The sequence below is a fragment of the Schistocerca gregaria genome, chromosome X (assembly GCF_023897955.1).
Source record: "Schistocerca gregaria isolate iqSchGreg1 chromosome X, iqSchGreg1.2, whole genome shotgun sequence".
Taxonomy (NCBI): Eukaryota; Metazoa; Arthropoda; class Insecta; order Orthoptera; family Acrididae; genus Schistocerca; species Schistocerca gregaria.
This window is the reverse complement of record NC_064931.1, coordinates 131,890,684-131,906,871: the sequence shown is the minus strand read 5'-3', so window position 1 is coordinate 131,906,871 and position 16,188 is coordinate 131,890,684. Positions and strand designations below refer to the sequence as shown.

General features: G+C 39.4%; 1 protein-coding gene across 4 annotated transcripts in view; it reads right to left on the bottom strand.

The window, feature by feature from the left end:
* Nucleotides 1-4,828, bottom strand: part of LOC126297408 (RNA-binding protein Ro60-like) — a 99,328-nt gene extending 94,500 nt beyond the window's left edge. The window contains exons 1-3 of one of the 4 annotated variants that reach the window (XM_049988166.1): nt 4,457-4,565; nt 4,195-4,297; nt 1,518-1,581 (exon numbers count right to left, since the gene is read on the bottom strand). In XM_049988166.1, the coding sequence (XP_049844123.1) occupies nt 1,518-1,541 (24 nt within the window). In that variant the 5' untranslated portion in view covers nt 1,542-1,581; nt 4,195-4,297; nt 4,457-4,565. Of the gene's footprint in view, nt 1-1,517; nt 1,582-4,194; nt 4,566-4,677 lie in introns of those variants that run through there. The other 3 variants (XM_049988168.1, XM_049988169.1, XM_049988167.1) reach the window with 3 other exon arrangements.
* Between the last annotated feature and the right edge of the window lie 11,360 nt (nt 4,829-16,188).

The window sequence follows — 16,188 nt, the reverse complement described above, 5'->3', positions numbered from 1 at the left end:
ACAAAAAAGATGATGTTCTTAGCAGTCCTCATGTGTCTTACCAGGATCCCGAGTACAATCCCAATGGAACTGAGATGACTCAAGAGGTATGTAAATTTGCAAATCTGTTGCACTTAGTATGTTTCATGATGATAATGGTAAGTGCATGCACATACCATAATGTTTCAGAAATGCATGAAATATGAGGTTATTACTGAATGGCTGTTGTTGAAGGTTTTATCATGTGTGTATAGGCATAGTTCATTTATATTTTTACGGGTAATAATAATAATAATAATAATAATAATAATAATAATAATAATAATAATAACATTAATAGTAATAATCTTTGTTGTTATTATGACAATCTGCAAAAGATTTCAAATTGGGTGTAATATATACCAGTCCGTCACTGTCTCAGTTGCCTGTCATGAAGGGACAGAACAGACTAAGAGATCTTCTAGAAAACTGCTGAGATGCACCGCACATGGAAGTTTAAGCAGAAGACGTGTAATACAGATGAAGAATAAGTATCTCATTGTGGAAAAATTATAAATAAAAATGATGTAGGACCTAATTGCCACTGTCCCCTTAAATCATTTGAGAAAACAGGTGAAGTCAGTGTGAGGCAAACATTCAAAACATTCTGTTAAATTGGTGACTGATGTCCAGAATTGATGTGGCTGTCACACAAAGGAAAGCATGCAGCTGACTTCTAAATACCCACCCTCTTTATTCATCAGTGAGACACTGTCATGAAATCTGGAGCAAATTAAGTTTCAGAAAACATGGAAGGCAAAACCTAGTTCTCACTTCTTGACTAAAATATGATGCATCCAGCTGCTGTCATTCAGTCCCACTCAGATTACATCCCTCCCTTTTATCATGGATTTTTCTTGTCACTAAACCCAAAACATTTGGACAATGGGCACACATGTTATAAGAGTGATAAGTACTTTCAAGCAACAAGCTGTACAGTTAATTCTTCTAGAAACTCTGTGTAAATGTTCTCATATGATTATCTGTCATGGTGTTTTGTTGTCAATGTATGTGATTTGGGTAGCACAATGGTATCTCCACTACAGCAATGTGTGTATTTCTTGTGTTATCTGCTTCTTGTTCTTTTTATGTCTTGTATAGAAGACTATAGAAGTCAAAAGCCTATCTAGCACAAAATGGATGTTAGATTAAAATTATTCAATCTTGTGGATTAATTGCAAACTTTAAACCTCTTTATCTCCAAATCCTATTCGGCTTTTACCATTTTCTCCCTCAAACAGCTCAATTACAGAGCATGTGGTAACCTCATCAAGTAGGTATTGCAGCAAGCACTGTACAATTCAGTGATGCACTGCTAGCAGAGCAAAATAATATGAATGTGTTGTATAGATGGCCAGGAAACACAAATAGGAAGCTTTGGAAGAATAGCAATTTGGTAAATTCTGAGAACAAATGTTAGAGGAAGACTGTCCCATAATCCTGCTGCCCCCCCCCCCCCCCCCCCCCACACACACACACACACACGATATTCAACTCACCTCTGTGAGATTAGTTACTATCATCCATCAAAGTGCTAATAAGTGTACATCCATCAAGGACCATCTGCAACAGAGATGAATTATTATAGTAAGTAAGGTTTTCATCATAGTGATTTTGATCATGGGGAAAATAATGATAGAAAGAAACATCACTTAAGAAGAATAAACTGCATAAACTTACTGACATGATATGTGCACATTAGGTGCAACAAGAAGGGGTACATATTTATATTATATTGCACGAGTTTTCTACAGTTATCTAATATAACAGCACCATTTGTACAACGACAAACAACACAACACTTGTGATTAAGGCAGATGATCAACTTACAAATTAGTTTCATCAATCATTCCTCATTAAACAATGTGTCTCAACTATTGCAAATAAGTAGCCTACATCATAAACAACAACTATAATGCTGAGTGAGATCACTATTTAAATTACCAATAAAAGAAAAGTGGTCAATGAATGTGGAAATCAAATAAACTGACTGATGAGATTTTGTCTGTCTTCTCTTGTTAGCCAGCCCATTTCATTACACTTCGTACAAATTGCAAAGATTTACTGACCATGCAGGAATTCTCTTTCTTTACTTATGAGAGTGCTATTATTGATGAATATACTTCATAGCATTTCCAATTTTTACAAAAACTAATTTTATATTTTCAGAATGTTTGTGTGTGACACATGATACACCCTTCAGGACTGAATATTATCAGTCATTATCATCATGTGTAAGATCTCATAACCTATATCACACACCTTACAATAAGTTATAGGACACTTTTGTTATATGGATTTTCAAAAAAATTGTTTCCCATTCTTCAAGCCCACAGAGCACTTCATTGATTTTCAAGCTCATGGTGCTAAGTGAGCAGTATTTTTCTTCCGTTTCAATTGAAATCAACTGGCTGGTTGTGTGGTTCTATGATATCCTGATATGCTACACTTCAGCTAAAGGAATCACTTGTATGGTTGTTTAGCAATAATAATTCCTACATTCATTCACAAAATTTTAACCCAGCTGTCAAACCCACATTATGCAGTAACTCAAAAATTTTATGCAAGCTTGTTAACAGATAAACTAATCCGTTTGTCATACATTCATGTAGAAACTGCTGGGGAGAGGCACGTCAGATAGAAGAAAATAAAGATTATCCAACTGCACCACAGATTTGTCACAACACTGGAGGCCCAAAGGGTTATAGAAATAATGACTTTAGTACTCTGTTTACAGTTCAACTAGATAGCAATAAAAAATCCTATTACAATATTCTGGACACCTGAGATTTGATTCAGACACCAAAAAGTTTGTATCTGGCAAGTAAAAAGCAGTTAACTTTTCCAATATGGAAGAAACTAGCTGGCTTCAACAAAATAAGGTAATAACAAATAAAGAAAAAAACTGTCTTATGAATTTTCACTCTTCTCCACTTGAACAAGAGTTTCATACAGTACTCTATCTTGACAACACATTACTGAAAGCATTTACTGAAACTAAAGTGTCAGGTATGTGGTTGCAAGACAATTTAAATTGGAACTGTCACGTGTGTTAAGCCAACATACAAGCAGATCAGCAGTCATTCAGGCATATTATGCATACTTCCATTCATTACTCTGGTATGGGCTAATCTTCTGGAAAAACTTAGTCACCAGAATAAAAGTCTTTAGGATGCAGAAAGTGCAATCAGGGTTATTTGTAACCTAAAGAAACTGGACACATGTAGATCACATTCCATACTGCTCAAAATAAGCTTGCCAAAGCTTCACACACGAGTGTATCCAATTTGCAAATAAGTATTGCTTAAACATCCCAGGCCATCTATGGCAAAATAAGCATATCCGTAGCCACAACACAAGAGACATCAGTAATGCCCACATCTCACAAGGGTATAAAAACAGTTCTGTATAAGGTAAGTGTTTCACAGATAACAGCTAAATTATTCAGTAGTCTACCTAGTGAATTAAACCTGCAACGGCATAAAAATATGGCTAAATATAACTTTACGGCATTTCTGAGGAAACAGAGTTTCTACTCAGTATATGAATTTTTAAACTGTAAAAAGCAGCCTTGTAAATTAAATATGTAATTATGTCTAAATTAAAACTGGGTTGCTTTTGTTACTAGTAATTTACGATTGTAATTTGTAAATTGAACTTTGTCTCTATATCTTTCTCCTCCCCCCCCCCCCCTCTCCTTCTTCCCCAAATTTGACTTGGCGTACGGTGGTGGTGGTGGTGTATGTGCGGAGGAGGGAGGGGGGGCTGACGGGGGGGTTGCGCATATACTGCTCCGTTGACGTCATGAGAACGGGTGGAGGATGATGATTGTACAGACATTGCAATCGGTGAAACTGTGGTCGTTACATATCTATTCTCAAAGTTACTGCTAAAAATCTTATAACTCATTAAATATACTGTTTACAGTGTTGCCCAGGAAACCGCTCAGGGCTCTATAGGCTATAAGGAACTGTGCCCTCACTAATGCCGCAAGTAATGCTACTGCCGTCTATAAACGTCAAATATGAAATCATCCGAGTTTTCAAAACGCATTATTGAGTTAAGATGGGTAACTTTTATTGTGTTAATTAGAAACAAACACTTATACTTAATCCACCAAATATTGGTGTTGCCGGTTCGTGGATAAAACAGATTTAAATACTCCCGATTACTCACCCGCTTAGTATAAGGTTTGTGACACACGTAATGCCTGGTTTCTATGCCTCCTCAGCAGCAGCTTCATTCTAATTTTTACTGACAGCAATGCTTCGAACTGTCACTTAAAATATACAAAATTGTCGCACTGTATTATTCGGATACACTCGATAAAAAAAAGTTTTTAGTAAGTACAGCAAAAAGAAAGAAAAGCCCTATGAACATCATAACAAAGAGCTTAGTAACAACACTATTTGCGGAAGATAATTTTTTGTTTATTTACCATATGATTCAAACACGCTACATGCACACGCACACTCACACACACTGCCTTAAACCAATAAACCTTCAACAGCAAGAACCTCCAGCACGCACGAAACGGGAAACAGCGATATTCTTTCGTTACTCTGCCTTTCAACAGTTACTTGAGCATTTAAACACTACCCGAAGAAACCGACGAAATAAAACAGTAATAAAACACGAAATATCTGAAAAGTTATGTACCTTTACTTCTTAAAAGATTAGTCCACGAGTACAGATATTTACTTCTGGATCGTCGAGTCGTCGTTAACTGTATACCGGTGTGTCATACTAACGGCATTTAGTGCCGCTTTGGTATTCGCGTATTGTTCGGTCGCAAGACGAATGCACCGCGGCCTCCTGTACACAAACAAGAATGCACTGCAATTTTGTGTCTTTCGATTTCCTAGTAATACATAGCAGAAGATGCTGGCGTTTATTACTGGAAGCTTCTTCCAGAAAATTCGGTGCCTGTATCTCATAAAATATTGAGAGCTTTTCTTCCAGCAGCTGTATTATTATACAGTACAAAATGTGAACAACGCTTTATTGATATTTAGCGTACAGTTATCTCATCAGTTGTTCCGATTTTCTCTGCATTCGATATCCTTTATTGTGTTATGTGATAGAAATTCCATTCACCTTTTGTACCTGCAGTCACAGGTGTCCACAAAAATGTTTCTAAGAGCGCAAGATTGAAAATAGCCAATTTTTATACAAATGATTCGGTGAGTTTAGCGAGTCGTGCGCCAAGAACAAAATTTGACAAGAAATACACAAAACGTATTGTACTGGTACCTTTCAAACATTGATAATTATCTGCTTTTTGTTTTATAGCAGATTTTTTGGGTATCGAAACGATAAATATGTTTCAATAGTATACCCGCATGCAAAAAACATCTTTTGTTTCGTTCATATGAATACCACATTTTTGCCTCAATGATGTGGAATTACACTAGATTTCTAAGTTGACTGGCAAAACAGAACAAACTGTACTTTGGAGAGCTGTTTTTTGAGTCGGTTGGGAGAAGTGCAGCCCAGGGCCAATATGTGACTATATGAATGTGGGAAACCACCCAAAACCACTCTTACAGTGGCTGGTATAGTCAACTTTTAAGCTTAGAGCTGAACCTAGTTAGTCCTCATTTCTCCAGTTTTTCGCGTTATTCCGCAGCCGTGCCAGCTGGAATGCAGAATTCGTAGCTCGGTGACTGTATCTGATGCCATGTTGCTCATGAACTTCGATAAGGTCCAAACATGGAAAGCACAATTCCTGTAAGTAACCGGACACCCGTATACAATGCGGAAATGACCACTAGATGTCACGAGAAGCGGACCCACTGGCATAAAACGAGCAGGAGAGTACTGCGTTTGCAATCAGGAAGCAGTAAGAGCAGACTCGGTTGAAACTGAAATCGAAATTGATTTGCCTCAGGACAACTGTGACATTGTATAAGGCATCGCCAGTACCACATAATTATACAAAGGCTAACATTTCTAAATAATATTTCATAGATGTTGCTTACCACATAATTAGATTTAGATTATCACATGGCTTGTTACATACATTACATAGAATACATACAGGGTGTTACAAAAAGGTACGGCCAAACTTTCAGGAAACATTCCTCACACACAAATAAAGAAAAGATGTTATGTGGACATGTGTCCGGAAATGCTTAATTTTCATGTTAGAGCTCATTTTAGTTTCGTCAGTATGTACTGTACTTCCTCGATTCACCGCCAGTTGGCCCAATTGAAGGAAAGTAATGTTGACTTCGGTGCTTGTGTTGACATGCGACTCATTGCTCTACAGTTCTAGCATCAAGCACATCAGTACGTAGCATCAACAGGTTAGTGTTCATCACGAACGTGGTTTTGCAGTCAGTGCAGTGTTTACAAATGCGGAGTTGGCAGATGCCCATTTGATGTGTGCATTAGCACGGGGCAATAGCCGTGGCGCGGTACGTTTGTATAGAGACAGGTTTCCAGAACGAAGGTGTCCCGACAGGAAGACGTTCGAAGCAACTGATCGGTGTCTTGGCGAGCACGGAGCATTCCAGCCTAAGACTCGCGACTGGGGAAGACCTAGAACGATGAGTACACCTGCAATGGACATTTCAATTCTTCGTGCAATTGACGAATACCCTCATGTCAGCGTCAGAGAAGTTGCTGCTGTACAAGGTAATGTTGACCACGTCACTGTATGGAGAGTGCTACGGGAGAACCAGTTGTTTCCGAACCATGTACAGCGTGTGCAGCCACTATCAGCAGGTGATTGGCCTCCACGGGTACACTTCTGCGAATGGTTCATCCAACAATGTGTCAATCCTCATTTCAGTGCAAATGTTCTCTTTACGGATGAGGCTTCATTCCAACGTGATCAAATTGTAAATTTTCACAATCAACGTGTGTGGGCTGACGAGAATCCGCACGCAATTGTGCAATCACGTCATCAACACAGATTTTCTGTGAACGTTTGGGCAGGCATTGTTGGTGATGTGTTGATTGGGCCCTATGTTCTTCCACCTACTCTCAATGGAGCACGTTATCATGATTTCATACGGGATACTCCACCCGTGCTGTTAGACCATGTGCCTTTACAAGTGCGACACAACATGTGGTTCATGCACAATGGAGCTCCTGCACATTTCAGTCGAAGTCTTCGTACGCTTCTCAACAACAGATTCGGTGACCGATGGATTGTTAGAGGCGGACCAATTCCATGGCCTCCACGCTCACCTGATCTCAACCCTCTTGCCTTCATTTATGGGGGCATTTGAAAGCTCTTGTCTATGCAACCCCGGTACCAAATGTAGAGACTCTTCGTGCTCGTATTGTGGACAGCTGTGATACAATATGCCATTCTCCAGGGCTGCATCAGCGCATCAGGGATTCCATGCGACAGAGGGTGGATGCATGTATCCTCGCTAACGGAGGACATTTTGAACAATTCCTGTAACATAGTGTTTGTAGTCACGCTGGTACGTTCTGTTGCTGTGTGTTTCCATTCCATGATTAATTTGATTTGAAGAGAAGTAATAAAATGAGCTCTAACATGGAAAGTAAGCGTTTCCGGACACATGTCCACATATTTTCTTTCTTTGTGTGTGAGGAATGTTTCCTGAAAGTTTGGCCGCACAATCAGTGAAGTTCGGTGGCAGGAGGAACAAGACTTCTGGTCAGGTGAATACAGGGTTATAGATACAAATTAAAATTGGGGTAATGCAGGAGTAGGTTTAAGAACGAATATAAAAAATAGGAGTGTGGGTAAGTTACTCTGAACAGCATAGTGAACACATTATTGAAGCCAAGATAGACACAAAGTCCACACCTACCAGAGTAGTACAAGTTTATATGCCAACTAGCTCCTCAGATGATGAAGAGATTGATGAAATGTATGATGAGACATAAAGTTATTCAGGTAGTGAAGGGAGATGAAAACGTAATAGTCGTGGGTGACTGGAATTCTATAGTAGGAAAAGGACGAGATGGAGAAGTAGTAGGTGAATATGGAACGGGGGTAAGGAATGAAAGAGGAAGCCGCCTGGTAGAATTTTGCACAGAGCATAACTTAATTATAGCTAACGCTTGGTTCAAGAATCATGAAAGAAGGTTGTATACATGGGGAGAGGCCTGGAGACACTGGAAGTTTTCAAATAGATTATATAATCGTAAGACCGAGATTTAGGAACCAGGTTTTAAATTGTAAGACGTATCCAGGGGTAGATGTGGACTCTGACCACAATCTACTAGTTATGAACCTTAGGTTAAAACTGAAGAAACTGCAAAAAGGTGTGAATTTAAGGAGATGGGACCTGGATGAACTGAAAGAACCAGAGGTTGTAGAGAGTTTCAGAGTGAGCATTAGGGAACGATCGACAAGAATGGGGGAAATAAATACAGTATAAGAAGAATGGGCAGCTTTGAGAGATGAAATAGTGAAGGCAGCAGAGGATCAAGTAGGTAAAAAGACGAGGGCTAGTAAAAATCCTTGGGTAACAGAGGAAACATTGAATTTAATTGATTAAAGGGAAAAATATAAAAATGCAGTAAAATAAGCAGGCAAAAAGGAATACAAGGCATTTGAGAAGCATCATCGATGTGTAAAATGTTTAATTTAAATTTCTGTTGCATCTTAAACTGAGCATTGTACATAGAACAAACAATTACCTTTTTTATTAGTGCAATGCTCATTTTCTAGAGTGGAGCCATCTGTTTCTGACAGTAAGAAAGTCGTGTTAAAAAAATCAAATTAGGGTCGTTTTCTACCATTCACCCATCTGTCGGTGAAGTGAGCATCTGTGATAACAGCAGACGACGTTATTTCGCGTTTTTCTGAGTTTGTGGAATAGTATTTAAAGTAAAACTCAGTTTAGACAACTAAATATTCTTAATTTCTGATACATATTTCACAAGTAAATATTGGTTTTTAATTATTTATAGAAGAATATGGTATCTACTCGTTCCAATATACCATGGTGGATGATATGTACCTGCAAATGAACTTTATCAACACGACTCGTGAGCCAGTCCTTAAACAAATTTTCAAGAGTCAGAATTACATATAATACAACTTTATTGTTGCTCGAATTTTCATAGGGGTCTCACATATTTCGGTAAGGTTGCAGACTGTGTGTATTTTAATAATCTACACAGACAATTTAAATGCAGCAATATTTAATTCGAAGCGTCATTTTGTTTGCAATGAGTGAATAATGTTACAGGGTGTTTCAAAAATGACCGGTATATTTGAAACGGCAATACAAACTAAACTAGCAGCGATAGAAATACACCGTTTGTTGCAATATGCTTGGGACAACATTACATTTTCAGGCGGACAAACTTTCGAAATTACAGTAGTTACAATTGTCAACAACAGATGGCGATGCGGTCTGGGAAACTCTATAGTAAGATATTTTCCAGATATCCACCATGCGTAGCAATAATATGGCGTAGTCTCTGAATGAAATTACCCGAAACCTCTGACAACGTGTCTGGCGGAATGGCTTCACATGCAGATGAGATGTACTGCTTCAGCTGTTCAATTGTTTCTGGATTTTGGCGGTACACCTGATCTTTCAAGTGTCCCCACAGAAAGAAGTCACAGGGGTTCATGTCTGGCGAATAGGGAGGCCAATCCACGCCGCCTCCTGTATGTTTCGGATAGCCCAAAGCAATCTCACGATCATCGAAATATTCATTCAGGAAATTAAAGACGTCGGCCATGCGATGTGGCCGGGCACCATCTTGCATAAACCACGAGGTGTTCGCAGTGTCGTCTAAGGCAGTTTGTACCGCCACAAATTCACGAAGAATGTCCAGATAGCGTGATGCAGTAATCGTTTCGGATCTGAAAAATGGCCAATGATTCCTTTGGAAGAAATGGCGGCCCAGACCAGTACTTTTTGAGGATGCAGGGACGATGGGACTGCAACATGGGGCTTTTCGGTTCCCCATATGCGCCAGTTCTGTTTATTGACGAAGCCATCCAGGTAAAAATAAGCTTCGTCAGTAAACCAAATGCTGCCCACATGCATATCGCTGTCATCAATCCTGTGCACTATATCGTTAGCGAATGTCTCTCGTGCAGCAATGGTAGCGGCGCTGAGCGGTTGCCGCGTTTGAATTTTGTATGGATAGAGGTGTAAACTCTGGCGCATGAGACGATACGTGGACGTTGGCGTCATTTGGACCGCAGCTGCAACACGGCGAACGGAAGCCCGAGGTCGCTGTTGGATCACCTGCTGCACTAGCTGCGCGTTGCCCTCTGTGGTTGCCGTACGCGGTCGCCCTACCTTTCCAGCACGTTCATCCATCACGTTCCCAGTCCGTTGAAATTTTTCAAACAGATCCTTTATTGTATCGCTTTTCGGTCCTTTGGTTACATTAAACCTCCGTTGAAAACTTCGTCTTGTTGCAACAACACTGTGTTCTAGGCGGTGGAATTCCAACACCAGAAAAATCCTCTGTTCTAAGGAATAAACCATGTTGTCCACAGCACACTTGCACGTTGTGAACAGCACACGCTTACAGCAGAAAGACGACGTACAGAATAGCGCACCCACAGACTGCGTTGTCTTCTATATCTTTCACATCACTTGCAGCGCCATCTGTTGTTGAAAATTGTAACTACTGTAATTTCGAAAGTTTGTCCGCCTGAAAATGTACTGTTGTCCCAAGCATATTGCAACAAACGGTGTATTTCTATCTCTGCTCGTTTAGTTTTTATTGTCGTTTCAGATATACCGGTCATTTTTGAAACACCCTGTATGTGTTGTGCAGTTTTATTTTGCTTGAGTTTTTGTAGAGACCTTGCTTATAATATGATAAGCAAGCATTTTATTAAGTAATACAGATGTCAAAGTTACGTATACTATGTATATTACTGAAGAACAGTGCAACCCACCCTGACCTACCAACAGACATAGTCCATGGATATTTCTGACAGAGCTGTAACTGGCAGCAGTTAAAACCCCTAACGAGAGAGAAATGTTGCAATAAGCTCCAATAATTACTAAATAACCCAATCCTGTTAGACTAAGATAAACAGGACTGCTTTTAAAGCAACACAAGGTGGCCTCTCCACGAGGCTGCTCAACATTGCTACTCAGCACGTCTTCATGTGTTATCTGCATATTATGGTATGCAAAACATGCACACAGATATCATGGCCGCCCCAACGCAGTCGACTATTTTTCCACAATTTGGCCATTTGCAAGGCACTCCACCTCCTATACTAATGAACCAAAATGTAAGCTGATTGGCGGAACAACATGTAGATCTGGTCATGTTCGTATAGTGATATGTTTACTGCAATATAGGCCACATTCCAGATGCACTATACACATGTGGCTCGTAACTGACCAAAACATCTAACACACTGATTGTCGAATTCTCATAACTGCAAGTTCCCTAATAATGTGTAGAGGGGAGTTGTATTGTTGCACTTTGTCATCAGCACATTGCACTATGCTGGAGGTAAGTGAATTCTAACATGTGGAACTGTATCCTACTGTTTGAACATAGTATGTGTTCCAAAACCTTAAGAACAACTCTGCAGTCTTTTAACAATGATACTACTGAACCTGTTTTGGTAGAACCAAGCGTTGTATAACATTTATGGTGGAGTCTGTGTTACTGATTGTTCCATATGTCATCTTGTTAGAACACAATTGTAGTACAGCACTTACATTATAGTGACTGCATGGTAGCTTCTGATGTAAATAATTTGCTTCAGTACTTCTACAAAGTTTCGTAGGTGGTGCATAATTTTTGCTTGGAGATGGCTTCTTGCATATAAAAAGACACCTAAGGCTATACTTTAGTAGACACATGGGACGATTTTTATGCTGTAGGTATCACTTTACAGTGCAATAATGTGCAAGCTGGTTGGTTGGTTTTTATAGTGTTTACAGACAATACGTCAGCTCAACTGCTGTGTATGCCATACGTTTCAGTTTTGGTTTCTTGACTTTGAGGTCTAAATTTCTGGTTTTCGTTTTGTTCACATACATGACACATTAAAAGTGCTTAGGGGCTTATTACTCCAGTATACAAACTACAGAATACAACACACAGATTATCTTTTTCTGTCTCCAGGGAGGCTCCCCATTGGAATATGACAGCAGGCAGGTATGGAGTGACTCCAAATTACTGTTATAAGCCGTTATTCCATCAGTTTTAAACTCTAAAAATGTATGTTATAATGCTATCGTCAGAACTTTATTTGCAATTCGTATGTACTGGAATAGAATACCACAGATTTTGAACTCAGTATAAAGGGTACAATCGAATCTTATATCTGGGAACAGGGTGGAGCATGTGTTTTGACCCTGTGCAACACCATAAAACAGTATCTATGATGTGCTCCACTGTACTCTGTGCCAATTGCTTCCATCTGATGTGACTCGGCGAATAATTTACAGAACAGCTGTTCTTGATGTTTAATAATGTTCCTGCTGTTTATCTACTGTTGGACAGGTAAAACATTAACTATATGCTATCTGTACACAGCTTTATTAAGTTACTCTGACTCCAACAAATACGACGCAGAAGTGGTATTTTAAAGCATGGGGGAAACATCATTCACCACAGTATTGCCAGTGGCACCGTCTGTCCATCACGATTTGGCACACTATCACAAACAAATAATGAAATATACCAGTAAATTCTTCGGCTAAATTATTAATAGCCGCCATTTTGCGGAATATGCTATGACGTCATTAATTTATACACACTGCATGTGGAATTTATGTAGTATTCTGCCTCACAAAACGATAACATAAATCCACATTACGGATCCAAATGCTCTCTATGGTTCTTCATCACCCTGCAGCAGTCATGGGAACTGGCCTGCTTTGGTAGTTCTATAAAGTTTCCCTGGGTGGAGCGTAATTTTCGCTTCGAGTTGATATTTTACGTATAAAATGACGCCTAGGATTATACTATGTGATAAGACAGTTCGGAGTGACTATTTAACGTTGATAACCTCCAATTGTACGCCCCCAGTAGCTGAGTGGTGCCGACACGATAGCTCAGCGTGTTCGGTCATAGGGCTAGCTGCCCTCTGTAATAAGAAAGCTGACTTAATGGATCAACAACGAACTGAAACGGGTGTCTTTCGAAGTCCGCCCAGAGCAGATACAACGAACGAAAACGAACAAAATGAGAATTAAAAATTTAAAAAAAAGTGGTCAGCACAACAGAATGTCAATCTTAAGAGCCGGAGTTCGATTCCCGGCTTGGTCAGAGATTCTCTCCGCTCAGGGACTGGGTGTTGTGCTGTCTAATCATCATCATTTCATCCCCATCGACGCGCAAGTGGCCGAACTGGCGTCAAATCGAAAGATTTGCACCTGGCGAACAGTCACGCGACATTTCCATTTACCTCCAATTGTACAGTGAAACTAATAGAATTTATAAAGTGTCCAGACATGCAACTATTAGAAACGTTTATGCCTTCGTTGCGTAAAGAACATGGTACTACCAGATTGGACACCACAATATACAGTTACAGAATGGGTCATGTATTTGATCCCTGTGTAAGACTGTTTATGTATGTTCACAATGACTTGTATCTTTCTTTTCAACTTCTCTGTTATTATTACGTTACTTTGACAATTATTAGTAGTTCCCAACTGCTATTGTTGCTGTAATCACATTATTTCATCTCTATTTCCTGTGTATTACGATGTTCGTATCATTGTCTCTGCAAACTGGCAATGGACCGGTTGTACAACGTCCAGTTAGCAGCCAGTTAAGTTCTAACCGACAGTCTAACATAACAGTCGCGACACTCACTGCTGCAAAAGTTGTTACCGTTTGACAGATGGAGCGACACTAGCGCTCCTGACGAGTAAGATGAACGTAAGACGTGTCGTAAGCATATTTGTTTTGCATCCATTTCCTACGTAATTTACGAAATATTTGAGTTTCTTCTTTCCTCTAATGGTTTGTGTAGTATCAGAAGGCATATATCTTTCTAAAATGATTCTAAAATAAGCGCAAGTATGGACAAAAACCGTGAATCGAGTGACAAGCTACAACACTTTCGTGAAGAAACACTTGGGACATTGGGTAGAACTGCAGTTTACCACGTTGATATCAAAAGAATATAAACACACATATTCACACGTAAAAAGCACAGACATGTACCTCTACATGCAAAAGCGATCGACAACTCAGTTATTGTTCTGTAGGCCTACTGTGTTTGTTATTGTTGTCGCCTGTCGCCACAAGTACCACCTTCATTTTTATATTATTCTAAGTGGGAAAAGCAAGTGCCAAATAGCAGGAGAAATATGTTTAAAAACTATAATGAGCTGATTACATTAAATGTCACTCAAAACCAAATATTTGAATAGTTTTCAAACGATCTGTCAGTGAACAAGGTGCTAACAATGTCATCACACGAAGGAAGCAATGAAAATTAAGTGACTAACAACAGAAGTGAATGAAATACATACCAAACGCTTTTGTAAGACACGAATAACTCCACTTAATCTAAGCACTTCATCATCAAAGCATGTCTGTGTTGACGATTCACACGAATTTGGCACTGATACATGAAGAGTTGAACTGACTGCTTCTGTGTCATAGGACTGTTTTACAGCTTTAGATGGACTGTCGAATCTTTGTGGCAGTTTCCTCTTCATCGTCAGTTGAGGTGGCTTATTTAGGATGTCAAACAGTGTGGGTACTGCATTCTACACGAGTTCATTATTGTCTGCGTTCATGAACTGGTTTTGTTCGAAATGTAGCGAACAAAACCTAATATTATTATACAGGTAAACTGGGTCTTTTTTCATAAGGTCTTCTCGTCTGCTACTAACAAACCATTTTCTGCTCCTAAAACGAAATATTAATCATTAATACACATGCAGTTTGCAAGTGAATCCTGACGATACAGTTTAGTAACATGACGGTATATACCTCTCAGGATCCTTAGAGAACGTAAAAAAAGACAGTTGTGGTGTCTTCTTCCTGTTGTTGCTGCAATTTATTGCGCTACAAACGCTCCAGCTTGTAGAAACCATTGTAGAAATCAAAATAAACAACCACTATTCGCTTTCAAGATCGTGCCGAACTCACAGTTTATATTACTGGCGGCTTGGGGCGCTGCTGGTGCGGCAGACGACAAAATCGACGCGAAGTGTCGTGACTGCTATGTTAGACTGTGCTCTAACCCCGGAATAGCGCGAGAAACGCGTTGTGCGAAACCGGTCTAACGCCTAACCGGAGAATAAACTCTGGGATAGCTTAGCCGGTGATTTGTGACCGGTTAGCGAGCTTAACCACGGAATAAGTTTTAAAGATGGCAGGAATACCCATAGATTCAGACAGCGGTAACGAGTTTTTGCCTGAAGTGTTCACAAAAATGAGGAAGGAGAAGAAAGTGAGTCGCCGCCCGAATTATTTTGATGAATTCGACGACTCAGAATTTATATGCAGATTTCGCTTGTCAAAGGAAGCCATGCTCTGTCTTTTCAATCTCGTAGGTCAGAAATTGGAACATAAGGTGGACAGGTGAAACTATTTATCTGTTTTCTAAGACAATAGTGTTAAATTGTGTAAAATGCATTGCCTTTCCGTGCTTCGTGAATTCCGTTGTGTTATTTCTGTAAATCAGGCACATTAAAAAGGCGATTCGTGCCAAAATAGTCTTGCGTATCTGGCGTGTGTTACTGTTGTTGCAGTAGTAGTAAGGATTGACTCGTTTTATTTAGAAGACAGTCCCATAATAGACTTAACGAAATCGAAAATCCGCACCAGTTATGGGTACCTTTGTATGGCAGTTTTAACAAAAACGTGAATTCTCATGTTACAAAACGCTTTGATAAATTGTTTGCATTGAGCTTATGAACGAGACACAATATATCTGGAAATGAATACATCATTATGAACAAAAATTGGGCGCTAGAATATTACAACATTCACTTTTGATACAACAGTACGAAGTGCTACCGTATAATGACTTATTTTGAAGTAGTTTTCATGTTTCTTACCTGATGGACGTGTCTTCACAAGCAATAGCACGCTTACTTCAGACATTTGTGAATAGGGATTCATAATCTGAAAACAAAAGTGACACTTTTAAGTAGAGATTATTGTAGAAAACAAGGAAGAACAGAGTAAAGATCTTACTTCTTCAGTTACTTCCCCTTCCCCCCTGTATTACACATAGAAGCTAGAGATAATTGTAAAGCCATAATT